Here is a 25739-nt window from a genome sequence, read left to right as displayed (position 1 = left end):
ACTGTGGTGACACAACCCTGGGCCTCTGTTCCTCCCTTGTCAACAAGACTGATGGATATAAAGAAGCGAAAACAAATGACAGAAGACAGAAGAGACGCTGACATTTAAAATAAATGCTGCAAACAAGATATGCCGTCATATTTTTGTCTGATGTTTCGCTGTTGCTGTGTTTTGCTTAAGAGTTGGAGTGGGATGTGTGTACATAAAACTGAAGATATGATCAAATAATTTTAAAGATTTTGATGAATTCCAACTGTTATTTGAATGAATTTCTTTAGAAGTAGGGAGCTGCAGTTTATCATTGGTCAACAATAGTTTAACAATGGTCACAGACACACACACACACACACACACACAAACACACACATGTTGGCTAGACTTGTTTTTAGAGCATCACAAATGTCTTTTTGATTACATTAATAGGATTTTTAAAAAATAAATAAAGAAAAAAGCTGGCGATTTTACTTTCTTTAACATGGACCTATATAATAGCATCCACTAGAGGGCGAAATACGGACATTTCACGCTACAACCCCAGTTTTTCAGCCCTGAAAATTAGCACGGTCAACATCTGACTTTAATAGTGTCTGAGGAGATTCCAGTAACTCCTGTTTCCACCTACAGACCCAAATAGGTGAGCTAATGATGTGTGTGTCCTGTCATGAGTGTCCAGAGTGTATTCCTGCCTCTCAAACAGTCACTGCTGGGATAGAATCCAGTAACCCCTGCCACCCTAATTAGAAATAAGTAAACATTAACAGAACCGGGTGACTTTTGAATGGTTTGCATTTAATCAAAATGCCATCATGCATGTCATTTCAAGACCACGCAGGCTCTCGTACATATCACATACTGAAGGCCACAATACACATTTCATCTGCAACATGAGGACGTTTTTGCCTGGTTCACACGACTTCAAGGGTCTGTTTGAAGATTCAGATTTAGTTGTAAGGTTGAAGATAGCATTAGTTCAGGTTGAGGTCAGGAAGGGGGTTGGGCATTGGAGGTGGGGGCTGGGTGAAGTCCTTACAAAGATAGAATTATAATTTGTGTGTGTGGGTTAGACAGACAGACAGACAGACAGACAGACAGACAGACAGACAGACAGACAAAGGGTAAAAGAAAGACAGATATAGCCCGACATGCCCCACTGTTTTATAAGTGGTGCATGTGAAAGACTGTGGTTGTCTAGAGTCTAGACTCTACCCACGACCTGTGTGTGTGTGTGTGTGCACGTGCACGCACAACTACACACACACACAAATACTAACAGGGACACTAGTGAGGACAATTTGAAGGAAGTGAGGTCATCTTGTCTGCAGACCACAGAAGGTCTGTTTGAGGGTTGAAGTCTTGGTTTTAAGTTAGAACTGTCAGATTAAGGTTTGCTTAAAGGGCCGAGGAAGCCATTTTGTCAGAGAGGTCTCACAATGACAGAAGAACAAGCAAGCGGGCGCATTTGTTAGTGCTTTACATCATTGGTTAATATTAGATGCTTTTTCTCGGCTTATTTCCAACACTGCTAAAAAAGAATTGGACAGACACATATAAACACACACATACACACACAGAGAAAATATGCGGCATTGGAAAAAGTGATTCTGCAAAGTTAAAAAAAATCTGTTAAAATTCTCAAGTTTTAAACTACATGTTGGAGTTCACTGTGGAAATAGATATAAAAAAGATGCATTGATCATTGTGGGGTGTGTGAGTTTTAGCAACATCAGAAATTCTATTTAAATGTGGCAACATCTTGATCCTTCTGGTTACAGAAAGATATACACACCTATACAATGATTACATTAATATGGTTACATTTTAAAGGAAACCTCTGCATTCCTGGAATGTAACCTGATGCTTTGTGATGGTGGAGGTGCATTTATGGGCCAGCTTAATAACAGGGTGGAGGATATCAAAAGTACCTCCGTCATTTGCTGAGAGATCAGACTATGGTCTCTCTGTTGCTACGTCCACATAAATGAAAGACCTTCTTTGAGTTTGATCGCTCCGACCTATTTAATTAGGGTTGTTCTTGCTTTTGTAAAGTACAAACTTGGAGCTTTAACCCTCAACTTGCACGTGTTTGTAGGAAAATACGGTTATAATGAGCCCGTGTTTTAGCTAGGATTACCTTTTCAATCCACCAACTTCTTTCAATTCTGCTGTGAGCTTTAACTAAATAAAACACATCTGGAGCATAGAAAACAGGCTAACTGCATTCATGTCTAATCTGGCATCTTAATTTACACAAGTCTTTGAGGAAAGACCTTTAAAACAATGTCTAAAAATGTATAATGAGCAGCTGGGCGTGTTTGAGGTCAGCTGTGTGTTCAGGTTTAGCAATCAGGGAATTATCTTTGAGGGAACGCTGTCTGATTTATTCCCCACTGTTTTTCCTTTTGTGTAAAGCTGAGGTTTGTTGTACCGTACTCGGTACTGATAAAGTTCTGGAACTAAAGCACAGCCAGACGTGTGTTTTGGCATTTCAGATCAAACAATAAAGGATATTTGCACCTTCGTCCGATATGTGGCACACCACGGTGTGAAAGATTGGAATGTCACTTCCTGCCTTCCACTGACCTGCTGCCTTTTGGCATGAAAATGAATGAAGGAGGACACTTTCTTCACAGTCCCCTTCATGGTTTAGCTTCGTTTTCTGACATTACCAAAATATAAGATGGGAACTAGTGCCCACATGTAGAGAGCCTGTGAATGGAAGTAATCACCCCAGACAATTTTAATGTTTTAATGCTAATGAAACAAATAACATTTAAAGTCAATTAAATATTTCTTGTACTTCCCCCCCAACATTTATTAATGTCAAAGATATAGTTGCTTTGCAGTTTAAATAACATGGTCCAGATAAAGTTGAGGCAGGCCTGTTGCTAATTATATTCATCTTCAAGAGTTTCCTACAAAGTTCCTGGGTCTTGTCTTCATCTCCACCCTCTTGAAGGAATAGCGTTCTCCAGTTCGCCCATCTGTCAGGATATACCAGGTCCCCCAGTAGATGCCATTAGTCACCCCGCTGTAGCGCCCACGGTAATAACGTCCGTTTGGGTTAGCCGCCAAGCAGGCATCAAACCACCAGCCTGCGCCGTAGTACTGAGCGCAGTTCCCCGTGGCGTAACGGTCGTTGTCTCTGTCCGGGGTGCTGAAGGATCTCCCGTCGTGATTGTAACGCTTGCTGTAACTCAGTGCGTTGCCTGCGTCGCCGGAGTATTCCCGCGCTGTCAGCCGATACCTGAAAGAAACGGCACACTTTGAGGACATGTCGGACTAGATCTGACGGTACAAGTGTGTGCAGTAAGCAGCGCCTGTATCCCTGTGGTGTTTCACCTCTGGGCCTCAGAGGCCACTTTGAAGTTGCTGTACGTAGCGTGGCGCTTCTGCTGGTACCAGTCCTCCAGCTCGATGCGGAGCTGGTGTGGGCCAGTGGAGGTGAGGGCATGGAGCGCCGCGTTCCCCAGCCAGTGCTCTCCCTTTGGACTCCCGAATCCCTCTCTGTATTCCTGCCAGGTCCTGTTGAAATCCAGCAGACCGTCCTGCCGAGTCTGGATCACCGTCCACCCACCACCAGCTGTCTCCATGTCACACTTAGCCTGGGCCAAACGCAACAATAATCCAAAGACTAGACTGTTAATGAGCTACAGACAGCAAGGACGGAACGGTTTCACGGTGGTGGTCCGGCCGGTTTGTGTTCTGTGTGGTTAATCACATTCACCTCCATTGCCGGCCTGCGGAGGTCAGGCTGGATGGTGTAGATTCCATTCTCTTTGATCCCCAGCTTGTAAATCTCTGCACAGTCTTGAGGATGTGACCTCTCCAAAGGAGCGACTGAGAACCACAGAGTCCATTTTTACACATATTAATAAGTCCGCCGACAAGCGGGACCACTGATGGAGGCCTTACCTGTGGGCGGATGCTGCGTGATGCTCTTGAGCAGGAGCAGCAGGTCCTTCTCCCCTTCTCGCCCTACAGCTGCACTCTCTGCCATCTCAGGAAGATCAGGTTTATCAGTGAGTTTAATGACTCTTTATCAAGAGACCCACGGCCCATTGATGAGCACGTATAGATGGAGGGGTGGGTTATGTGTGTGTGTGTGTGTGTGTGTGTGTGTGGTTCTCATGGTTGTCAGTGTAGGTGAATTCCAATGCGCTCATCTATGACCAACATGTAGCAGAGCCCATCGAGGTTCTTTTTACTATATGTGGGGGAGTGACTGCACACACTTTTTCTATGTGTGTGTGTGTGTGTGTGTGTGTGTTAGAGGGGTGAAAATAAACAAGTACAACTCACCCAGTCTTTTGGCCATCACCCCCAGGGCCTGGCTGTGGCAGTGGAGGTCACACTCGGTAAGTACAGCTGCCATTAATGCCAGGATGGCTCCTAGAGAGCTGCTCTCCTGGCCAGCGGGGCTCCGCGGGGCCCCTGGGTCCTGGAGGGCGTGCATGCAGCGTTGCAGTTGAACAAGGCGCTCTTTAATGCTCCCGGTCTGCAACGACAGTGTCCACAGGTGGTTCAGGAAGCAGACGGACAGAACCAGACGCATTTGCTGCCATGCCCTCACATCAATCATTATCTCCCGCCCCTTACGCACCTGCTGCTCCATTATCTCACAGCCATATGATGAGGACATGTTTAAAGCGGACCTAATTTTATCCCTTCTTTGATTGTTGTCATTGCTTCACGGCTATTAGGCGGTGCCATGTTTAGAGTGATGACAAGAGAGGACAGGACTCAGGAGAGGACAGAACCTCCCGGCCAGCGACAGCACGCAGGACTCATGTGGCTGCCCCCTGTTTCAGTATTTCTGACTCAAGGCTGAGAAAGATCAGATTACATGTGGCAAGGCTGGCTCTGGTGGTGATTGAAAGGTAAGTAGTGTGGAGAGCTTTGATTGATAACCCGGCCAATGATTTATAAATGTCTGTTTGAATACAATCATCCTTCAGATTTACAGAAAAGTCCAGGACAGAGCTGGAAGCTGCAGTCTTGCTTACCTTTGGCTGGACCTGGGGGGGATTGAGCCTGTGCTCCACCCTACGGGGAACATCTGAGATGGCTAAAAGCGCAACCCCCATCCTGCAGGAGGTTGTGCCAGTTTGACCCTCGCAGGCCCTGGTGCCCATTCCCACGCTGCTGCCAGCCTGGATGGGTGCAGCCACCAGACTCTCCCCGCAGGGAGGGTGTGGACAGGCCAGGGATGCACCTGTGGACAGCAAGGCTCCCACATGCAGAGACAGGAGAGGGAGAACTCCCCGGAAATGAAGCGGAATCATGGGAAAATGCAGAAGAGCAGTCTTGTCCTGACCTTTGTTTTAAACTCTTTGCAGTCCACACTTTTTGTCCAGGATGAAGCCTCTTTCCTCTCAGGTCAAACGTGTTTGACAACTCATCAGCTTGTACAGATATTTGAACTTTTGGCCGTCTCTGTCTTCTTTTGTTAAATTATTGTTGTCCTTCTTTTATCCTCTTCTTTCTGCTCCCGCTGTGGCTCCACTCTCAGTTAGTGAGGTCGCTTTGGCTCTGATTCTGAGATAACTGAGGCACTCTTTGCTGTCTGTCACGGACTAATGCACCCACCCCCTGACACACACACACACACAACACACACACACACACACACACACACACACACACACGCAGATGTCCTACCTCTCATGCTCTCAGACTCCCACACAGCCACACACAGAGTTTACACGCTCAGGTACACTCACACCACTTTAGGCACCTAGAAACTGGCGCGTCGGAAACGAACAGTTGTGGATTAACTCTGCACCTTCCTGCGTTTTTGACCTGCTGTGTCTTCAGGATAGAGCCACGTCGGTTCCCAGCACAATTCAAACAATCTCCGGCCTCTTACCATCAACATGTTTGTGAAGCTGAAAACGCAACAGATGCTCCAAGCATGCAGTTGTTTCCACCTGCGCGCCATTTTGTAACTCAAGACCTTTTGTGCGGCAGTGTTTGTGTTTACAATCGGAGTTCCAAGGAGGCTGTAAAGACCTTACATTCAATAGGAGCAAGGAATTCCTGTACAAACAGCCAGATTCTATAGAGCCACACTTTCTCTAATACAGAGACCAAACACACACGGTGTCACATAACTGATTAACTTCTCTGGCAGAATTTGATGGTTACAGTGAAAATCTGCAGCCTTTTAAGTGGCGTTGTTATCTTTTAAAATCAAAACCTAATTTCAAAGGTCGGGAAGATAACTTTTGGTTAGTTTTAATTATAAATTAGTAGGGTTAGGGTGAACTCATGTTATCATTGTCTTAAAAAGACATGAGTAAAGAAAAACTGTTGACATAACTGAGACATAGACTGCAGATCACTCCATTCTCACCTTTTTAACATAAATCTGACATTAGTTGGTTTATGTCACTCAGATTATTTAATACCGCCCTCTAGTGGTGGATCGCACACTCAACTGGACATCATGCACAAACAATTTCCTAAAACTACCGCGCTGTGTACAGAAAACCGTATCCAAATACATTTTAAAAATGATTAAGCTTTATTGCTCATGTTTCAAGTAAAACCTGCAGACACATACAGAGAGAGAGAGAGAGAGAGAGAGAGAACTGCGTTGTATAACTTGGTCGATCAAAGGTCAAAATTCCTCTGGAATCCAGAACATCGGCGAAATTTAATCATCTGTTCAATCATGTTATAAACTCTTCCGGAAAATTTCATGAAAATCTGTTCATTACTTTTCAAATCAATTTGCTAACACACAAACAAACGCTGGCTATCACACAACGTCCTTGGCAGAGGCAACAAACACACATGGCAGGTACACATTAGCAAATGGTGAATTCAGAGTACAGTTTTAGGTTTTGACATGGATGAGAGTGGTTTTGTACATCTCACGATTCAAACAAAACACCTGTTAAATAAGACACCTAAAAACAAAGGAAAAACACACACTTCTTTGATTTTGTTTGATATTCCAAACACAAAGATACATATTTAGGAAGAAATTGTGACTTGATAGAAGAAGACATAACAACTTAAAAAAAATGGGTTGGGCAACTCGTTACTGAGTAAAAATTCTCTAGTCGTCAATGATAACTTGAGATTGTTAAGAGATAGTTAAAAAGACGAGAGATATTCTCTTAGCTCTCTGATGCTATGATATAACGCTTATTACTAAACAGATATTTCCTCTTGTATTTCGCGTGAGGAAATGATGCTCGTTAAAAAAAGCGATCACATTTAAGAAAAGTGAATTCCACCCGTAATGTAACAAGTGAAATGACATTTAAACTTCTCAGCGGGGAACACGTCGCGCGCGGGTTGGGTTATTGGCGTCTGACGTAGGACGCAGGTGACGTCATGAGGAGGAAGTGAAAGAGGAACAGAGGCTGGAGGAGCGGATAGTTAGCTCGCTTTCAGGGACGCGTTGTAGTAAAGTGCCAAATTTGCACACTGCTTGTTGGTCAGTTGAATCGCCTTCCTTCGCTTCGGCTCGTGTAAGTCTCAACACAAAGGGCCACTGTTGTTTAAGGTTTTTAAACTGTTGCCAAATCAGCGCAAGCTAGCGAGTTTATTGCCAACAGCTAGTCATCGTAAAGCTACGCCTCGTTAGCTTCTCGCGCTAACTGTCCTGAACAAAAACAGCTATTTAGGGCGCAGTCAAGGGGTCGCAGCTCCAGTACTTTCCTCTTCAAAGTAAGTTAATGAACCGACAACGGTCCCGTTGAATGTGTTCCATTTGCTTCTTGGCAAATCTCACGGCGTCCTACCAACGCCAGCGCTGGGGCGTCTCATGGTGGTGCAGATGTTTTTCGAGGGGGCTGCTTGACAGGAGCAGGCCGGCCTGTTGTTCCCCGACGTTAGGATGGATGGAGCACCTGGACACCGCCGTTGTTGGCTTTAAGAACATATTCGATGCTATTCGGCCTTTGCGATTGCTTACAATTATGTAGATCGGCGCCTTCAGCCTGGATATCAATGCGGATTGATGACGATGAAGCCAACGTGCTGGTCGGTTTTTGATGTGGGAAAGGATCGTATTTATGTTCCTGAGGTTCTTCTGATGGTGTGTTCAGAAACAACACCTCTGCGTTGCCAGGCAGCGTCGCATTGTTTGTCTTTGCTTTCTCTTTCTGTTGTTGGCTGTTCACCCTTTCAGAACACCAGGCATCTCACAGGTTTCATTAAATCTGCCCCCAAACTTGTTAAAACAAAGAACTCTTTCAGTTGTTGTGCTGGTAATCCGGTTTTAAAAATGCCCAATTTAATTTGTGGCGTTCAGATTATGACGAGTGGTTTGTGATATTATGGGGTTGCTTCGTTTCCAGTTATTTGGAATAACTCAAATTCTATACATCGTGTTGGCGGTGTTTGGATTCAAAGTTGTTCGGAATAGTCATGGTTTTCTTCTCAAACACAAAGACAGAGATCAAGAAGTGCTCATTGGAAGTCAGGTTATGTAACTCCTTTTTTACGACAGCTTAACTTGCTTTATGAGGGGATTATGAGCTGGATCGCTCCTGGCTGCATGACAGTTTTCCAGAAAACATGAAAATATGGACTCTTATTAAGTCTTTCACAGCTGTACTTGGGTCATTTAGTTCCGTTTGTGCGGGCATAATCGTGGTGAGATGATCCTACAGATCGTGTCACCATCCTGCTAATCGAGTTATTCCTGATCAGTCTTGAGAGGAAACATTAGTGGCTTCGTCAGATGTATTCATGTGATTTGTGACTGAGGTGGCGATGTCAAAGGTCATGAAGCTGAGCTTGGTCCTGTGCTCATGGGACTGAGAGGACCTCTGGGACACGCTTATGCTTCATGCTGTCATCGATACTAATCTGCACCGTGGCCGTCAACGGAGCTATATGAATGGAAGCGCCTGTACTGATCCTTTTGAAGTCTAAACGATCTGATGTCACCGTCCGAAGATCAGTATTCACATGTTACACTTTCACTTCTGTGAATCATACAGTTCCGTGTCTTAGAATCGTCATCATTTACAAACATCTGACAGTCTGGTGGTTAAGAATTTCATATACGTGATCTGAGGATTAGGTCTTTTTGTTACGGAACAGTAAAAGTCCGACCGCACGCTTTCAGCCACATTGTGCACGGTTATTTACTCAGCACAGAAACTTTGCAAAGTAGGAGAAGCTTTTGTGTGAGGAGAAGATAGCGTAGCCTCTTTTGAATAAAGAGTTGTTCAGAGTTAGTCTTTTCTGCCCGTGTGTGTGTGTGTGTGTGTGTGTGTGTGGTGCACAGATAACTCCTGGGGTTGGGCTGGTATAGGAGATTATACTGTTCTGTGTCATTTTATAATACAAATACATCAGGATGAAGTCCATAATAAATTAATTGAGTCCAGTAAGGGTATTAAAAAAGGCGTCATTGTGTTGGACTTTCAGCTCTCTCAGAGTTTCCTACGTGACTCCTGGTGCTGATGTTGCACATTATGGGCTAATATTTGACCTCCAACATGGTTCGTCTATGAGGCGGCTCCTCATTGTCCTGCGGGAACCACCGTTGCACCTCGGCAAGTGTTTGCCATCATTAAGAAAAAGTCGGAGGATTAAGTTTCCCAAGTGTTCCTGTAAAGCGTGGGCAAAATGGCAGCATTAAATCCATGTGATATGAAGCCGTGTGTGTCAGCATCGGGCTTTAACTGTGTTGCACCCTGTCACATCCTGTCTGCAGTTCAACCTTCGGCTTCCTCAGCTTGGTTGATGTGCTTGAGGAAGCCCTGTTGCAGTTGAAGATTTCTAAATCACGTCGGTTTGAAAGAGACACGGAAGCGTTTTCTCCCCCAGAATGATCTTAGATCTGGTCTTTGTTATCCAGGTGACTCCAGTAAACCTATATATAAAAAACATTCCCTTTAAACTTATATTTCTGGTGCAGTTGTAAGCTCTGGCCGTGTTCACGTGCACTGATTTCTGCTCTCGAGGTGCTTGGCAACACTGTCAAAAATAGACTGCGTGGTTCTTAAAGGCGTGAGTCCTTCAGGACGTGACTTCCTGTGGTGTGTGAGCACAAAAGAAAGAATGATGTGTTCCTCGTGATTCAACAGCTTAGAAATCACATGACGCGTGTGTGGCCCTGGGAGCTGATTGGTCCAGTTCCCTGCGCAGACGTGCAGTAAAGTCTGGTGGAACGGTTTATGTATTTTAATGATACAGTGTCTGTTAGAGATGCATCCCTGTCTGAACATCTGTCCCTTGTCTTCCTCCAGCCTGCAGTAAGATGACTTCCAGGAAGAAAGTGCTCTTGAAAGTCATCATCTTGGGAGATTCCGGGTGAGTCAAGTCACTGATCATTTTCCCCTCCAGTGCCCCAAACCAGTATAGCAAGAAAGAAAGTTGGCCCAGTGAGGTCACATGTCAGGATTTAATTTATGACAGTCACACAACGTCCAACATGATTAGCAGCACTAAAAGGAGTGTTTGTAAAAGGTTTTTGCTTATGAGATGATTCATTCAGGACAACGTTGCTTTGTGTTTAGTGTTTTTTTCCCCTGCGCGCATCATTATATGTTAGCATTGGCAGCTTTTTAGCGTCTCTTCAGCTGCCATTGCTTCAGCAGTAATCACACACGTGACTAAAAGGGGAGCTATTGTTTCAGAGTTTGTCCGGGGTTTGTGGAATGTATACACATGGATCCGTTTGGTAGTGAAAGAGTTGCCCTGTTGGGCCGGAGGTGAGGAGGTTTCTAATGCTGACCGGCCTCTCTTCTGGTCCTGGAGGCCCTGAGCCAAGTCGGCACTGCGTTGTCGGTTTGCATCGGCAAATAAATGCTGTGTTCAGATGCTGAGGTGGTTGAAATGATCTCCTGGATGTGGACACAATTATTCTCTGTATGCACACGGTCACCATAACCTTAAATGTGTTCAGAGATCCAGATTTATTCCTGTTTCTTCTTGGTCGTTTCTCGTGTCAGTGTTGGGAAGACCTCCCTCATGAACCAGTATGTGAACAAGAAGTTTAGCAACCAGTACAAAGCAACAATAGGAGCTGATTTCCTCACAAAGGAGGTCATGGTGGACGACCGTCTCGTTACAATGCAGGTAAGAAGCTCCTAAAACCAGAGCGGTGGGAAACAAATGCTCCAGGTAGTTCCAGGCGCGCCTGTAACGTTCTCTGCTGCTTGTAGATCTGGGACACGGCCGGCCAGGAGAGGTTCCAGTCTCTGGGCGTGGCGTTCTACCGTGGAGCCGACTGCTGCGTCCTGGTGTTTGATGTGACTGCGCCCAACACTTTCAAGACGCTTGACAGCTGGAGGGATGAGTTTCTGATCCAGGCCAGCCCTCGAGATCCTGAGAACTTCCCCTTCGTGGTGCTAGGCAACAAGATTGACTTGGAGAACAGACAGGTCAGCATCGGTCAGGTGATGAGGTCTTTAACTACAGCGCAACGGCTCAGGTGAATGATTTGCTCCTCTTCCTCACAGGTAACCACCAAAAGGGCTCAGGCTTGGTGTCAGAGTAAGAACAACATCCCATACTTTGAGACCAGTGCCAAAGAAGCCATCAACGTAGAACAGGCATTCCAGACGATTGCACGCAACGCCCTAAAACAAGTGAGCAATGCTCGCAATGTTCTTCTTTGCGAGGAGCGACGGCTAAACACTGTAAAAACGAGGGTTCTTCACTTCCTGTTTGTCATTGTTGTCACTCTTTTGTGACTTCCAGGAGACGGAGGTGGAGCTGTACAATGAATTCCCAGAGCCCATAAAACTGGATCGGAACGATAGAGCTAAAGCTTCAGCAGAAAGCTGCAGCTGCTGAGGGACAACCTGCCCCCCCCCCCTTGGCTTTCTGAGACACCCTGTCACTGGTTACATCACCTGCACGGCGCTCCCAGGAAATGGACTCTGCCTACTGGTCTTCCTTCTTTTCACTCTTTCCTCCATTCACACCACCCCATCACTGTGTGCGCCACACTCGGATGAGCCCCCCCTAATTAATACACACCACACGCTAGCGTACCACCATAAAATACGCTAACAAATCCAGTGCTCGAGGATCACGAATGACCTTGCACCCTTCTCACTTGTTGATAAATGATCTCCCCCCTACTAGTCGTCGTTCTCTCTCCCCCCCCCACATGTGGCTTCTCCTCACAGGGTCGGACCGGCTGCTTCTCTGCCATGTGAGGTCATGTCGGCTATCGCCAGCATCCATCTTAATCTTCTGATTTTTTTTTTTTTGCCTTTTTTGTGCTTCTCTGTCAAGAAACAACCGAGTTAAACTCCACGAGTACACAGGTGTTGTTTGGTTGATGGTGTTTGTAATGCCAATCTGAAACACATAGTTGTTTTTGCACTTTTTTTAATTGTTTTTGCCTTTATCAGAGAGCAATGTCTGATTTTGGGCAACATATAGTGTTTTTCTCCCCCTGTTGAATATGTCCTAAGAATCCGGTGAACCATTTACTGATTGTACTGCCTTCTTTAGTGGGGAAATTGGCATTGCAGCTGAAACTTTCTCATCTAGCAATTAAGAAAAAGCTAATAACGCAGTCGGAGTGTAAATCACACATTGATTGATATATTAATATTTGTCTTTTATTTAACATTTCTTGTACTGCTAATGTTATTGCTGTATATGTTGCATCAGTCATACATCTTTCCATGCTTTAGTCTTCAGCGCCTCACCAACAGCATACGCATCTTTCTGTCATGTCTTTGTTATCGCTGTTCTCTCTGTCTGCTTGTAGCTCAGGTCGGCTAAGTACTTAATATTTTTAACAGATTGTGTACTACAGTGTATAAATGGTAAATGACTGATGGATCGAACTGAAATGAATGGTTTCTCTTTCCATTTAAAGAAAAAGTTCAAATTTATTCCCTGATATTACTCTTTCTCCCTGTAAAAAAAGAAAAAAAAAGAAAAATCAATGCGATGCCAATGATGCTGTCAAAAAAAAATCGAGATGTCGGATAATAAAAACTCTTGAATATACAGATAGTTGAACCCTTTTTTTAAAATTAATTATTTGTCATTTTTACTCATGTTTTAGTCCGCGTGAGCTCAAATATGTAAAAGATAAACACTTTAAGTGTTGCATATATCTATTGTCGATTCTCTCAATTTAACATGTATAATAGTGTCAAAGTTGATCTAGTTTTTATTTACCGGGAAGTAATTTTAAAAATATATGGGGCTTATGGACTATGTTTTCAAAAAATGTTTTTTCTTTTAAAAGTGAGTTATAAAGAAAAAATCAGGAATTGCAAATTGAAGGATTTGTATGTATATTTTAAAATAATACAAACAGCAGTAAAATTTACCAATATTAAAAAAACTTAGCATAAGCATAAATTCCCACTGGATTGGAGTTGAACCCCTTTACAAACGGAAGGGGGCGGCAGAGCAACGCGACGGAGAACAGCTACCCTAAAATACCAACGAAGGAGAAGAGGTTACTTCCGCCTATACCTGCCTCCCATCATACAGAAAATGGTAAGAGAAATCATCCATATGTGTTGATTAAAAGGTGCAAATGTTGCGGTCACAATTATTGTGCTTAGTCAGTATTGCGTCTTAACCCTGTTGTGACGAATATCGATTGTTAAGGAGGCGTTTTTCACGTTTTAAAATATGCTAGCTAGCTGAGTATTAGCTCAGAGGCTAATGTTAGCTGCTCGCTTTAGTAAAAAAAAAAAAAATCCTGCAAAATAGAATGACACTGGTCATAGTGTTTTTAGTGGATGGGGTGAGTTGAATGTAGATTAACTAAAGTAATTTAGACGGAGACTTGCAATATTATACAGTAGATGACACATCTGGTTGACCTACTGATCTACCTATTAGTGAGGCATATATTGTTGTCGTCGACATGATGTTATCACCCCGAGTCATATTAGAGATTTTAATAAAGTTGCTATAGACCACAACGACCTATTTTTGTAGCTATATCATAATCAACGACTCATCACATTACCAAGCGACCAGGTGTGTTTGAAACTGAAAATGTTACCAATCACTTGCACATTCTGATATTCTGTTGTTATATCTTCTTCCGTGACCCCCCTCAGACAGCCACCTTACGCCCATATCTCAATGCGGTGCGTGCGACCCTGCAGGCCGCCCTCTGCCTGGAGAACTTCTCCTCCCAAGTTGTGGAGAGACACAACAAGCCAGAGGTGGAAGTAAGGTGAGGCACTGGAGCAATGAGAGTTTAACCTCAGCAGTGCATGAAGTTATAGATGGATTAAAGGTTGTGGGTTATTTCTTTTATTTTTAGGAGTAGTAAAGAGCTTCTCCTCCAACCTGTGATTATCAGCCGTAACGACAAAGAGAAAGTTCTGATCGAGGGCTCCATCAACTCTGTCCGAGTCAGCATTGCTGTGAAGCAGGTCAGTGCATCGTTCAGTCTAACCTCTGAGCGCCGAGTGCACTTACAGTGGCTGTAATGCTGACTTTTGCTTTTACAGGCAGATGAGATTGAAAAGATTCTGTGTCATAAATTCATGCGCTTCATGATGATGAGGGCTGAGAATTTCTTCATCTTGAGAAGGAAACCAGTAGAGGTAAGAGCAGTGGCCGTTGAGTCATTCATAGGTGTCTCGCACACATTTATCAAGAAAAGTGTCCTGACAAATCGGCACCGTGCCTCACTGGCCTCGTGCTAGTGGATCTTGCCTAAATGCAGATGTTCTCTGTCATCTGTCTGTCACAGATCCACACTTTGACTTCCAAACTCTCCTTTTTCAGGGCTTTGACATCAGTTTTTTGATCACCAACTTCCACACGGAGCAGATGTACAAACACAAATTGGTGGACTTTGTCATTCACTTTATGGAAGAAATCGACAAGGAGATCAGTGAAATGAAGCTGTCGGTCAATGCCAGGGCTCGCATCGTCGCCGAGGAGTTCCTCAAAAACGTAAGTGTTTTGTCTCTGAGTTTTGTTTCTATCATCTGAATTTATGTTGATCTTTGTTGATACTTTTTGTCTTGCAGTTCTGAGAGACTGAAAACCACCTTCTTTCCTGTTTCCATCGCGTCCCAAAGTGCGAAGCGTCACATTGCAGGGCAGAAAGGAGACAAATATGACCAGACGAGAGAAGCTGAGACACGGAGGCTGTACATCAAAGATGTACTGCCTCCGTGTCTCAGCTTCTCTCATCAAAGATGTACTGGGTCAAACAGTTTTGTTTTTTAACCTTAAAACAGGCCCCTGCTTAAAAATATCAATGTTTGTACATCATTGTAACCACACCAGGTGTTGTCTTCTGCCTTTTGAACATCAGCAGACATTAAAGGCAGGTCCTTCTAGTCATGTGATCAAGATTAATGAGCACATGGGAAAATAGATTTTTGTTTGAATAATAAAATGTTTTTTAATATATATTATATGCACATGGATTAAATTTTTCTGTATTGTCTTAAAACTTTAAACCACGAGGGCCATAAATTGGTGCACATCTCTTGTCACAAATGCAGAATCGGCCCTGTTGTAAAAAAATGAAATGATTCAAATAAACATACCGACAGTGAAGTGTTTTGAGTTTGGATTGTTCTGGAACGATGAGACACAAACAGCAGCTCTGTCTTCAGCCCAGATATTAACAGTTTATTCAGAATGACGGTGACAAACGACCCACTGAGGTGTCAAATTAGTTATTGACAGTGATTATTGAAGTCATATTGATATAGAGACAAGCTCACAAGACAAGACACACTCTCCACAACACACATGGTACCTTTATGCACACACAGACATTCGTGTGATGTCATTCTTCTCAAAGTAGATGATCACAACTAAAGATTGTCATGGCAACCGAAGGACCGCGACATGGGCCAGATCCCTTTAATGTCATAAGCACAGGATAAGTGCCACAAATTGAAATTATAAAGTGCATCTTTCACACACAAACCCTTTTTAAAAAAACAAAAGAAAAAAACTTTACAAAGATAGTCTGGAATGTTCAGGGGATATTTACTCAAGAGAAACACCAAACACTGTCTTTATTTTTTACAACTAAGCGAACCTTTCACAGTCAGACGTTGAGGGTTTATTTTAAAAAACCCTCCTCACTTGAGTTTCACACAATAGCACCATTTTCTGATAAACCAAAGCAAATGGCAGTATTCACAGGAAACACTGTAATATACAGTAGATAAATGTAGAGGGGCAAAAATGCTGATTAGGGGATTACTGCGACAGACACATTTACACGTTCTTTCCTTTTCCTTTAGATCTGCTGAGGTACAGCAGCAGTAAAGTTGATAGAACACTGGTAAAAAAAAGAGTGTTATAGTCAGCAAAAGTGCTTTACAGTCCGAGACATCAACCACATCAGGGAGGCAACTGTCATGGCAGAGGAGGGAGTCCAGACAGGAAGGTTGATGGGGCCTTCTGAAACAGGAAGTGAGGTTTTAAAAGTGAGCCGGGACGGTCTTCAGGGCGGCTTCCGTGCTGCGTTCCACATCGACGTTCTGAAACGGTGACAGGAAGAGGCCGAGTTATCAATCCATGACTCAGCAATCAGAGTCACAAGATTTCAGTGAGAACCTGAGGAACAATTCATGAGCTCAGGATTCGAAAGGATGCTTTCAAAATAAAAGTCTTAAAATATTGTGATGATTTGTATAAAAGCTGTTTATTCAAACACCACGAAACAGGACAAATGAGTGATTTAGCAGCAATTGTGAAAGAAAAGCATCAATTGTTTCCAATTTGAACTTTTATAGTGACATTTTGTGACCTGCTGCACCGTGATTTGGCAGGGTTTTATTACTGGCTGAAGCAGATCAACCAAACACATTATATTTAAAAAGAAAATCTGGAATGAATCATTTAGCACTGTTTAAAGATAGCATCTCATTTGTCTTTTGAAAGTATAAAAAACAATGAGTATTTTTAACAAATCACCTAACAAATAAGCCTCAAAAAATATATGAATGTTATTGTAAAACAATGACAATATCTATAGTTTTTTCATCAGTCATAATTATTTCACACGTGTGTAAAAGGGATGCAAAGTAAAAATCACACAACTACCAAGTAATTCAGAAACTGGACTGTAACACTCATAATACTGAAATTAATTTTTTTTAAAATGACAGGAGGATGTAAGGGAAGCCTGAAGGCCAAATTAGACAGGTTAAAACGTTTCAGTCCAGATATGGAGGTAGAGGAGCGGAACAGCGAGGAAGACTACAGCGTCTGCTGATACACGCCGCAAGTGTCTGTTCGGTTGGCGTTTCTGAGGCCAGCCGTCATACCTACCTCTGGTCTGTCTCTCTGTGTGTTGACTGAGTCCACGCCTAAATAGACGGACTCCACTTTACAACCTGGGACAAAAACACAAACGGTTAAAAGAGAGTAAACTTCAAAGGGCGAACCTGCCAAGCAGGCCTGAAACACTCACCGTAAGCCACGGGGGTCAACTTCAGCACAGTATGTAAAGGACACTTAATGTAAGGCAATTCTTCTGTGGAGAGCAGAGACAGAACATTAATCCCAGGCTTTGTTTGTCCTGTCTGAAACCGGCACACTCCTGTAGTTCTTAATACCTGCTGTCTTGTCCAGGAAGTAGGCCAGAAAACAGCGCATGACGGCCTGGTGACAGATGACCAGAACGTTCTCCTGCCGCTCCAGCTCCATCAGCACGGGCTCCAGTCGCTGCACCAGGTCTTCGTAGGACTGGACGGAGAAACACATGCTTACCCTGATAGCACACCAGACACATTTGTGCAGCGCTCGCACTCAAGAGATAACCGTGGAGACGATTCCCATTTAAATCATTGTGTTTGTGCACGCCGGCGGAAGCTGTGGTCCGACTCCACCACAAACGAGCCCTTTGAAAAAGTCCACAACACTTCTATTTTTAGAAGCAGGGTGCAGGAGAGACAGTCGGGTGCAACGAGAAAATAAAACCTCCACAAAAAACTACAAACACAATAAATAATCAAGCGATTCCGTCTTTCAGTGAAAGAACACGCTCCTCCTCTGGATGGGAAGTAGTCTAAATTGAGCAATTGTTTTGCTGCCTGTCAGAGCCGCACCCTGCTGCGCACTGACGGTGTGTTTTGCTGGAGGGTGGTGCAGGCATGCAGCCAAACTGTTCTGCAATGCAACGCATCTGCTGTCTTATCAGGGTGAGTTGTGTTTATCAGATTACAGTCAAACACTGGGCTGGACCCATCCCCACTCCCTGTTCTTGTGAAGAAATCTCACCTCCCCTTTCGGGTAGCGGTAACGGTACTTGTCCTGGTCTCTTAGCGCAAACTCCAGCGGGAAATGCTCCTGGATCTCTTCGTACATCATTTCCTCGCAGACGCCCTTTACGCAGATGTGAGGAGAAGAATTCAGCCTGAGCACAAATTCTAAATAGGTTTCATTCAGAGATGGAGGCAGGGATCCACCTACAGCATCTATTTCATTGAGAGATTTCCACTGCTCGTACCGCACCCCCAGGCACTCCGCCGTCTGGATGGTTCTCTTCATCTGGCTTGTCCACACTTTCAAATCTCTGATGTTCTGCTCCTGGATGAATTTCCTCAGACTTTTGGCAAACTGGAAAGAGGGAGAGAGAAAACAATGAGAACGGAATCGTTTGAATCTCCGCGCGACTCGAACGGTCAAACGAACACCTCTTTTCCTCTGGAAGACAAGCCTGAATCTCCTCCGATCCGCCCCTTGATGTTGAGGTCGCTCTCACCATGGCGACACAGGTAGATGGAACGCGGCGTGATGTGGATGTTCATCAGGTAGTAGACGATTCGGCTCTGGATGTGATCGAGGACGCGGTTGACCAGGTAGCGACGGCCCACGTCCATGATCTTTATGTAGGACAGATCCCTGGAAACAACAGGAAACAAGACAAGGAATTCCCGGCAGATGTTTGTTGGTTTTGATGGAAGTCTTGTTGTCTCCTCACCTGTCCAGAACCTCATCCAGAGGCTGGTAGGAAGACTCGTAACACTTGATCCTCTTCATGAAGTCCTCGATGGCCTCCTCTGAGTTACAGTGGATGTAGTCTGGGTTCCCCAGCTTCACTTGCTGTATAGAGGAAAAGACACATTTCTATTTACACTTTAAAATGTCTTGTCTCGAAAACTTTCAAGACATTAACTGTTTGCATTTTACCACATAATTAGCATATGTGGTTCACGTGTTCCTCTATTAATTCTGGAAATAGGAGCACCAGACTTACAAGTATATTTTGCGCCACAACATCTGGATCCTCACACACAGACTCCACAAAAAACACCTGCAAAGACACAACAGCAGAGTCAGGTTGGAGGCTGACCGGCAGAATCCTGTCCTGCTCAGCAATCAGCACCTTGAAGCCATTCTGTTCCGCAAACTTGACAATGGTCCCCCTTCTTTCTCTGGTTGTGTTTGTGGCGTCAAAGACCTGAAACAGCAGGAAAACCAGCTCTTTATCAGCCCCACAGTTATGGCTGCTGTGCTGAGCTGCCAAGGACTCACCGCCACCTGACCTCCTTCCACACTGAGGTACTGGCGGACGTCGTTCAGCGCTGCCATGGCGCACTGACTGCAGAAACAAAATACAAAATCAGCACATCGGCGTTCTGTCTTGTGAGTCAATTTTGATCTGCAGTAATCAACTTATTGGCTGTTTATTGGAAACGCCTGCAGAGGCCAACCTGCCATCGATCTTTTGTTTACTCACCGTCTGATTTTTAGCCCTTCTTCATTATCAGGACGGAAAAACTCAAATGACTTGTAGATCTTCAGACATTCCCTCCGATACTCGCCAACATTGAACTCTGTGAGAGAGGTTTTTATATCCATCTATGTAAATCTGTTTTTAAATACACAAATATGTTTACTTTCAGGCTGCAGCCGGTACCTTTTGTTGGCACACCTATCCAGTTTAGGTAACGAGTGAGCTTCTTTGAAATGTATGTCTTCCCTCGGGCTGGAAGTCCGACTGTCACAATCAGAGTCGGACAGTTTGTCATGCAGACTGAGAGAGGGAGAGAGGGAGAGACGACTATTAGTCTCACATGAGACTTTTTCACAAAACATCTGAACAGCGCTGAGGCAGCGTGTTACAAATATGACCAAACCATCGGCAGCAGCGGCAGCAAAGGGTGGCTGGGACGATAGGTAAAATGCTACCGGTAATAGTGAAATAGTCCTCACTCTGGACAGATGTGGGTAACTAATTCCTTTTCTATGCACGCAACTAACTTTGTTAAAGCTACACTGCTTTGACATTTATTTCACATTCCAGCCTTTACCACACTTTTTTTTTTAAACTTTCTCTGCATAATTCAATATGTTAAATTATTTCCAGTATAGTATATATATATATATATATAATATATATATATATATATATATATATATTATATATATATATATAGTTATTATTATATATTATTATTATTATATAATATTATTGTTGTTGTTTGGTTGTATATTGTGAAGGTTATGTTCTTACTGTGAGATTTGGATTTTATTTGTAGTGTTGTGGAGACAGATGGAGATGCAGATTATACTAAAGCTGCAGCAGAACTTGACTCAGCAAAACCACGCAGAACTGCAGATAACAAACAACTACGCTCGAAAACCACGACAGATGCTTCGATTACTCCTCCAGGTTAATGTTACATTTAATGTTGCCTGTTTTTTATGGTGCTCAATGCATAAAATCTAAAATAAAATTTCACGGCTAAATCTTCAAAAGCAGATCGGGCTCAGGATTGACAGCTTTGATTGAGACACCGGATCAATAACAGACATCGCCTCTCCGCCCCGCTGTTTGCCGGCCGGCGGCATCTTACCGCGTCTCTGGGAGATGTGGCCGTTTTTAAACGGCATCCAAATCTTCTTGAGGGGGTTTTGAGTGAGCTCCCGCGGGTAAGGATCCAGAATGAACTCATCGTTGTCTAACATGATGGACGTGTTAAATTCAGGGTTTGGGACACTGTTGTCCGCTCCTGACAGCCTGTTTCTACAGTCTGCAGAGGAGGAGGGGGTCATTTATCTGCAGAGAAACAGCGGTGCGGGGCTACCGTAATGGCTGCAGCAGGAGCGCAACACTAAGCGTCGAAACAAGATGAGTATACAACGCTCATTTATGTGTCAATATGTTTACGTGTTCCCAAAAACGTACATTTTTCTGACTTTAGTTTCTTAATTTATTTACCTGTGGGCAGCCCGAGTTTTCCCTCGAGATTCAAATGATTAATAGACTAATTATTAGACTAATAATAATAACCCAAACTTCGTGGTTTCGTAACTTTATTAAATATTAAAGGCTTGAAGTGAATGAAAGCAGTTGAATTAATGAGCACAAACGTGATATATAAAAACTATGTAAAGACTTTCCTTTGTCAATGATATAGAGATAAAAACCAATAAATCTGTATTAATAGTTCTAAACGCGAAATCGTGTTCTTTAAGACATTTTACCAGCAGTTTTCGCCGGATCAAAGTCCATTTAAACAATTTATATTGAAAACAAAGGATCATAACAAGAAAATGACACCGTAATGACGCTGAAAATGAGCAGAAAAGGAGGCAGAAAAACAAGCGCTAGGACGTTCGCATGAAGCCCTCATGGGCAGAGTGTGCGTCTGAGCTGTCCACCAATCAGAGAAGGAGACACAAATCCATCCACCAATCAGAGACCCGGGCTCGGAGTTAGGAGCGCGTGTGGGGAAGTGAATTCGCAGATTGTAGAGGGGGGAAAAAGGGGAAAAAGTAACAAAATTTAAACGAGTCACGAGTCAGCTCGAGGCCAGTCAGAACAGGATATGCTTAGTATGAACCTTTGCGTTAACAACAACGCACGTGACCGCAGGAGAAAAAATGTTTAGGAGGTAAAAGAGAACGAAAATAAAATACATTTAGCCTCGTTGTTGGCTAATGTATATTTATAACAAACGACAACAAAGAAACACGAGGATGATCAACAGAATTCAAACTACGATATGATAACAAATTTTTAAAAAAGCCCCATGATAAACAAAAAAGCTTGAAATGGCAACAACTGGATATAAATTTAATGGGTAGAGAATAAATCAAAATTCTGCTGATCCAAAAAAGTCACGAAACACATTATTACTTGATACTAATTAATCAACTTTATACTGGCTCGTAAATCCTGATGTGATGTGGTCCATACTTCATGTTGTAGTGTTGGTGCTATACCACTAGGTGGCACTGTGGCAACTATTGGAATAGAAACTGTTCAGAGCCCGACTGTTGCTACAATTAAACCTGGTCTTCTAATTAACTGTGTGTACTTCAGCGGTCAGAGGTCATTTCTGGTAGTGACAGTCAGCAGGTTAGCAGGACTAATCCCATCAGCAATACGCTCTAATCCCATGAACACACTTGTTTCCAGCCAAAACAAATACATGAGTAGAGTAGGAATGAAGGAGTTCAGTGCCAGGTGGTGACTGGCAATAAATTTCACAGTTAAAACTCTTAATATTAAATATTAAAGAAACCAAAAACAGATATTGCTGTAAATGAATGGTGTGTACAACGGAATGTAATCTGACATGAGATAATGTAAAAGCTGCTTTATAAATCCGCTATTCAACTAGCATTTACAAAATTTCCAAATTTTCCAGCTTGCTTGTGTACAGTACAGGAATACTGAAGGCAATTATCTACATGACAACTAGGCCAGTTTATACAGTGCTTCTGACGACTGTGCTGCGGTTGTTTTTCCTGTGGAGACGTCAACATTATGACTGCTGCGGCTCACATTCACGTCACCGTCGCCATCAAGAAAATACAACAATAAATGCTGGCTTAAGAATAACAAAGCGCTGCAATAAAACCATGTAAAGTAAGAGAGGATTTCAGACGTTCCGTCCGTATCAGACTTTCCTGCGAAGGTGACGATGCATTGACCTCTTTTAATTGATGTCATTTAAACCCACAACAAATAAACATTGTATTTGTGGGAACATGGTGGCGTGCCTGACTTGTCTCCGTCGCTGCAGCAAATTATCCACCGATTGCACAATGCTAGCCTCAGGAGGGCCTTTACTCATTTCTTCCAGTATTTTACTGCAAAACTATTACCGGTATTTGACTCAATGCAACCCAGCCGTCAGGAACAAAAACAGCAAAAAAAAAAAAAATCCCCCCAAAACAGACAGACACGCTTTTGTTTTGGCATTGCATAAACATCATTGACGTGCTGCAAAACAAATCAAATCCTGAATTCAAAAATGAAGACACGGTGCTGTCAGCCCCTTCCACTGAGCAGCCGCTGCAGCCTCCATGCTGCACAACACACATGTAGGCTGCAGCTGTAAGCTATAATGAGATTCTGAGCGAGCGGGTGAACTTTCCCCTAGATAGAGAGCAGACGGAGGGAGGGAGGAGAGCTGCAGGCGAGGAGGAGGAGGAGGAAACATGGCAACATTGCTATTACGTAGGATTGTAAAAAAACACAATATAATGGGAGAAGCAGAGGGCAATAAACTCTTGTGTGCACACAGCTCTTGTGGTTTTAAGCATGTGACCTTAAATCCTTTTGGTTTTTCGCAGACAGGCAGCATTTTACCGCAGCAGAAGCAGCTAACAGCCTCTACCGTTGCATGTCAGTTTCTACATGATCCTACTATTGACCCTTTAAGGCTGAAGCTCTAGCCTTTGTATGACGATATTCCAGTTTTTCTGCTTTGCCCCACCTCTTTGCAGAGTCTCCCTCACTGACACAATCTGTGTTCACCCCTCATAGATCTGCCACTTCAGCTCTGACTGCAGGCATTTAAATCACCATATTTGTACACCATGAGAGAGGATGAAGACAATGCTCCCTGGGGCAGCTTGTAGAGTATCAACTCCATGCATGTATCTTTCAGTGCAACTACGAAGTATCAGACCAAGCTGCAACCATGGAATAGTTATGTAATAACCTGCTTACAAATAGCGAGTCAGTGCTGAAGAAGGGCAAAGAAAACTTATAAACTGAAATTGAAACAGCATTCACGTGCACTTTATACCGAGCAGCACCTGTCAGAGCTGGATTTTGGATTTGAATTAATTGTCCAGACTCTTCTCAATCTGTCCCCTCCATCTGTGTCCGCAGTTATCCCTCACTTTGGAAACAAAGATCAGAGTAAAAAGCACATGTGACGAATCTCAGTTGAAAGCCATTTGAAAGCAGACGACATCCCAAGATGTCATCTACGCTGCTACTGTGCTTTCGTTTCATGCTAGCAGTGAACTTAATACACGTTATAATACGCGTCTGGTTTGCAAATCCATGTAAACAGTCACTTCTGGATGTCACCGTGCACGACAGCGAGCGGACTGCTAGCTAACTGATGGAGCTTTCAGGCTGGAGGACACGACCAACCGAGTCAATCATATTTTTCACAAACTGTCAAAGTTATTCGCCCATAAACGGAGGGCTAACTGCATGGACCCCATGCCTTTTGAACCACTGTACACCCCCAATCGTGTCCCCCCTTCTCGCGGTAAAAAGACCTGTCAGATCCGAACATGCCTACGTGACACGGACTTGTTTACTTGGTCCGCCTGCTAGCACAGCTGCGCTACAGCGCTCACTGCGCACAATGTTTACGGACGAAGACGGGCTGAATCAGGAAAGGACAGAAAGCGGCAGTGCTGCGTCTCACCCGCTGTGTTCGGCGTGTTACCCGGGCGGTAGGAGCCCCTCATGGTGGCGGTTGGGAGCCTTTTCTTCCCAGCGCGGAGTGTTGAGCGTCTCCTGCGGCTCAGGCAGCAATGAATGGAGGGGAGAGCCTCCGCGTGCTCAGGACGGACAGCGCGCGCACACGCACATCCGCTTATTATTGTTGACATGGAAACCATCATCGAAGCAGTCACACCGTGTTGCCTCTGATAGCATAACATAAAGAGGACAGGCATTTAAGGGATAGGACAAATGTTGGCAACACAATATGCTTTAGTTTAGAGGATTGCTGTCATGAAGTAACGCTTGTTTCAAGTTTTCTCTGAAACTAAGAGTGATAGTGTTTGTGTATTGTAATGTATTTATATCCATGTTCTACCTTGAGTGGTTGACAGGAACCTGAACGCCTCAGCCTGTGGGATCTCTGCCCACCAACAGCTTCATCAGCCCTTCCTTTAATCATAAGTTCATTTATATCAATAGGCAGAGACATTTACAGTAGATGTAGCAGAGGAAAGATGTTTGGAAAGCCGAGCGCAGCTTCGTTTTGGGCTTGCAGTGCATTTATACGATGGTCTGAAGTTACTAACTCACCCTGAACGGTGAAGGCCAAAAGATTTAAAAAAATCAATAAATATGATGAAAAACTATACAAATGTGCTCGAGTATATTTGTTTGGTTTCTCTCCAGGCTTCATGGTTCTGAAAACAATGTACACTCGACAACACCAGCAGCTCAGTGTGTTGTCAGTAAACACTGGAAATCGTGTGGTAGCAGATCACAGTAGTATTTACTGTTTATCACTGGCCATCAACTACAACTATTGTACACTCATGTTGGGTAGTGGTGCTGCTATCAGTAATGGAGCAAACAGGCAATAATATTGGCAATACAACACCATTCAAATATCCTGATTTTTTTTTTACCTTGTCTCAAAATAAACTGACTGGTTCTTTGTTTATATCTGCATGTAATCATTACATTTGATTCTAATTCACATGATTAAAGTGCTGATGAGTTGCCAAATGGGTTGAAGTGGTTTGGTTGTTGGTTTTATTTTCCTTTAAAAAAAAATCCTGCAAAGTAAAAGTTCCTTTCATGTAGAGAGAAAAAAACCCAAAACACCACCACCTGTTGCTAA

At 43.6% G+C, this 25739-nt stretch overlaps 4 protein-coding genes and 1 long non-coding RNA gene across 10 annotated transcripts; 3 read left to right on the top strand and 2 right to left on the bottom strand.

Moving 5' to 3' along the window:
- Positions 1 to 2732: 2732 nt before the first annotated feature.
- On the bottom strand, positions 2733 to 5522 carry si:ch211-157b11.8 (fibroleukin). Its single transcript, XM_057030993.1, has 6 exons — positions 5004 to 5522; positions 4300 to 4495; positions 3913 to 3990; positions 3725 to 3837; positions 3340 to 3602; positions 2733 to 3244 (listed from the first exon to the last, which is right to left on the bottom strand). The coding sequence occupies exons 1-6, from the start codon at positions 5280 to 5282 to the stop codon at positions 2902 to 2904; spliced, it is 1272 nt and encodes a 423-aa protein (XP_056886973.1). The 5' UTR covers positions 5283 to 5522; the 3' UTR covers positions 2733 to 2901.
- A 1802-nt stretch (positions 5523 to 7324) lies between these two features.
- LOC130524670 (ras-related protein rab7-like) lies at positions 7325 to 12947 on the top strand. 2 transcript variants are annotated; one of them, XM_057030995.1, is made up of 6 exons: positions 7325 to 7481; positions 10218 to 10281; positions 10923 to 11049; positions 11136 to 11354; positions 11433 to 11561; positions 11674 to 12947. In XM_057030995.1, the coding sequence occupies exons 2-6, from the start codon at positions 10229 to 10231 to the stop codon at positions 11767 to 11769; spliced, it is 624 nt and encodes a 207-aa protein (XP_056886975.1). In that variant the 5' UTR covers positions 7325 to 7481; positions 10218 to 10228; the 3' UTR covers positions 11770 to 12947. The 2 variants fall into 2 exon arrangements, with proteins under 2 accessions (XP_056886975.1, XP_056886974.1); XM_057030994.1 differs by having other exon boundaries at positions 7338 to 7680.
- A 373-nt stretch (positions 12948 to 13320) lies between these two features.
- arpc4 (actin related protein 2/3 complex, subunit 4) lies at positions 13321 to 15486 on the top strand. The gene is made up of 7 exons (XM_057030996.1): positions 13321 to 13446; positions 14022 to 14140; positions 14231 to 14342; positions 14421 to 14516; positions 14701 to 14871; positions 14949 to 15090; positions 15128 to 15486. Exons 1-6 carry the CDS (start codon positions 13444 to 13446, stop codon positions 14952 to 14954), a joined length of 507 nt encoding a protein of 168 aa, XP_056886976.1. The 5' UTR covers positions 13321 to 13443; the 3' UTR covers positions 14955 to 15090; positions 15128 to 15486.
- A 50-nt stretch (positions 15487 to 15536) lies between these two features.
- Positions 15537 to 25465, bottom strand: pfkfb4b (6-phosphofructo-2-kinase/fructose-2,6-biphosphatase 4b). Of its 5 annotated transcripts, none has more exons than XM_057030981.1 (14): positions 24582 to 25450; positions 19814 to 19930; positions 19634 to 19730; positions 19429 to 19495; positions 19280 to 19354; positions 19151 to 19207; positions 18875 to 18996; positions 18588 to 18795; positions 18364 to 18510; positions 18172 to 18276; positions 17508 to 17637; positions 17363 to 17425; positions 17221 to 17285; positions 15537 to 16427 (listed from the first exon to the last, which is right to left on the bottom strand). In XM_057030981.1, the coding sequence occupies exons 1-14, from the start codon at positions 24832 to 24834 to the stop codon at positions 16368 to 16370; spliced, it is 1566 nt and encodes a 521-aa protein (XP_056886961.1). In that variant the 5' UTR covers positions 24835 to 25450; the 3' UTR covers positions 15537 to 16367. The 5 variants fall into 5 exon arrangements, with proteins under 5 accessions (XP_056886961.1, XP_056886964.1, XP_056886960.1 ...); XM_057030984.1 differs by lacking the exon at positions 24582 to 25450 and adding an exon at positions 20754 to 20942; XM_057030980.1 differs by lacking the exon at positions 15537 to 16427 and having other exon boundaries at positions 16573 to 17285; positions 24582 to 25455.
- LOC130524673 (uncharacterized) lies at positions 19842 to 25254 on the top strand. Its single transcript, XR_008950180.1, has 3 exons — positions 19842 to 20073; positions 20436 to 20569; positions 20660 to 25254. It is a non-coding gene; the product is annotated as an uncharacterized LOC130524673 (long non-coding RNA).
- Positions 25466 to 25739: the final 274 nt, after the last annotated feature.

The sequence above is a fragment of the Takifugu flavidus genome, chromosome 4 (genome assembly GCF_003711565.1).
Source record: "Takifugu flavidus isolate HTHZ2018 chromosome 4, ASM371156v2, whole genome shotgun sequence".
NCBI lineage: Eukaryota > Metazoa > Chordata > Actinopteri > Tetraodontiformes > Tetraodontidae > Takifugu > Takifugu flavidus.
The sequence above is the reverse complement of the archived record's forward strand: the minus strand, read 5'-3'. Positions and strand labels throughout refer to the sequence as shown.

What these genes read in the sequence shown, in the direction of transcription:
- si:ch211-157b11.8 (XM_057030993.1), bottom strand. Translation starts at nt 5,282, where the DNA reads ATGATTCCGCTTCATTTCCGGGGAGTTCTCCCTCTCCTGTCTCTGCAT. An exon ending in GGTGATGGCCAAAAGACTGG is followed by an intron (nt 3,991 to 4,299) that starts GTGAGTTGTACT and finishes CTGAGATGGCAG; the next exon opens with AGAGTGCAGCTGTAGGGCGA. An exon ending in GTGGCCTCTGAGGCCCAGAG is followed by an intron (nt 3,245 to 3,339) that starts GTGAAACACCAC and finishes CGTTTCTTTCAG; the next exon opens with GTATCGGCTGACAGCGCGGG.
- arpc4 (XM_057030996.1), top strand. An exon ending in AAGCCAGAGGTGGAAGTAAG is followed by an intron (nt 14,141 to 14,230) that starts GTGAGGCACTGG and finishes TTTTATTTTTAG; the next exon opens with GAGTAGTAAAGAGCTTCTCC. An exon ending in TGAGAAGGAAACCAGTAGAG is followed by an intron (nt 14,517 to 14,700) that starts GTAAGAGCAGTG and finishes CTCCTTTTTCAG; the next exon opens with GGCTTTGACATCAGTTTTTT.
- pfkfb4b (XM_057030980.1), bottom strand. Translation starts at nt 24,834, where the DNA reads ATGCCTGTCCTCTTTATGTTATGCTATCAGAGGCAACACGGTGTGACT. An exon ending in TTGTGGCGCAAAATATACTT is followed by an intron (nt 18,997 to 19,150) that starts GTAAGTCTGGTG and finishes TCCTCTATACAG; the next exon opens with CAAGTGAAGCTGGGGAACCC. An exon ending in GTTGACCCCCGTGGCTTACG is followed by an intron (nt 17,286 to 17,362) that starts GTGAGTGTTTCA and finishes TTTTTGTCCCAG; the next exon opens with GTTGTAAAGTGGAGTCCGTC.
- LOC130524670 (XM_057030995.1), top strand. Translation starts at nt 10,229, where the DNA reads ATGACTTCCAGGAAGAAAGTGCTCTTGAAAGTCATCATCTTGGGAGAT. An exon ending in ATCATCTTGGGAGATTCCGG is followed by an intron (nt 10,282 to 10,922) that starts GTGAGTCAAGTC and finishes TTCTCGTGTCAG; the next exon opens with TGTTGGGAAGACCTCCCTCA. An exon ending in ACCGTCTCGTTACAATGCAG is followed by an intron (nt 11,050 to 11,135) that starts GTAAGAAGCTCC and finishes TGCTGCTTGTAG; the next exon opens with ATCTGGGACACGGCCGGCCA.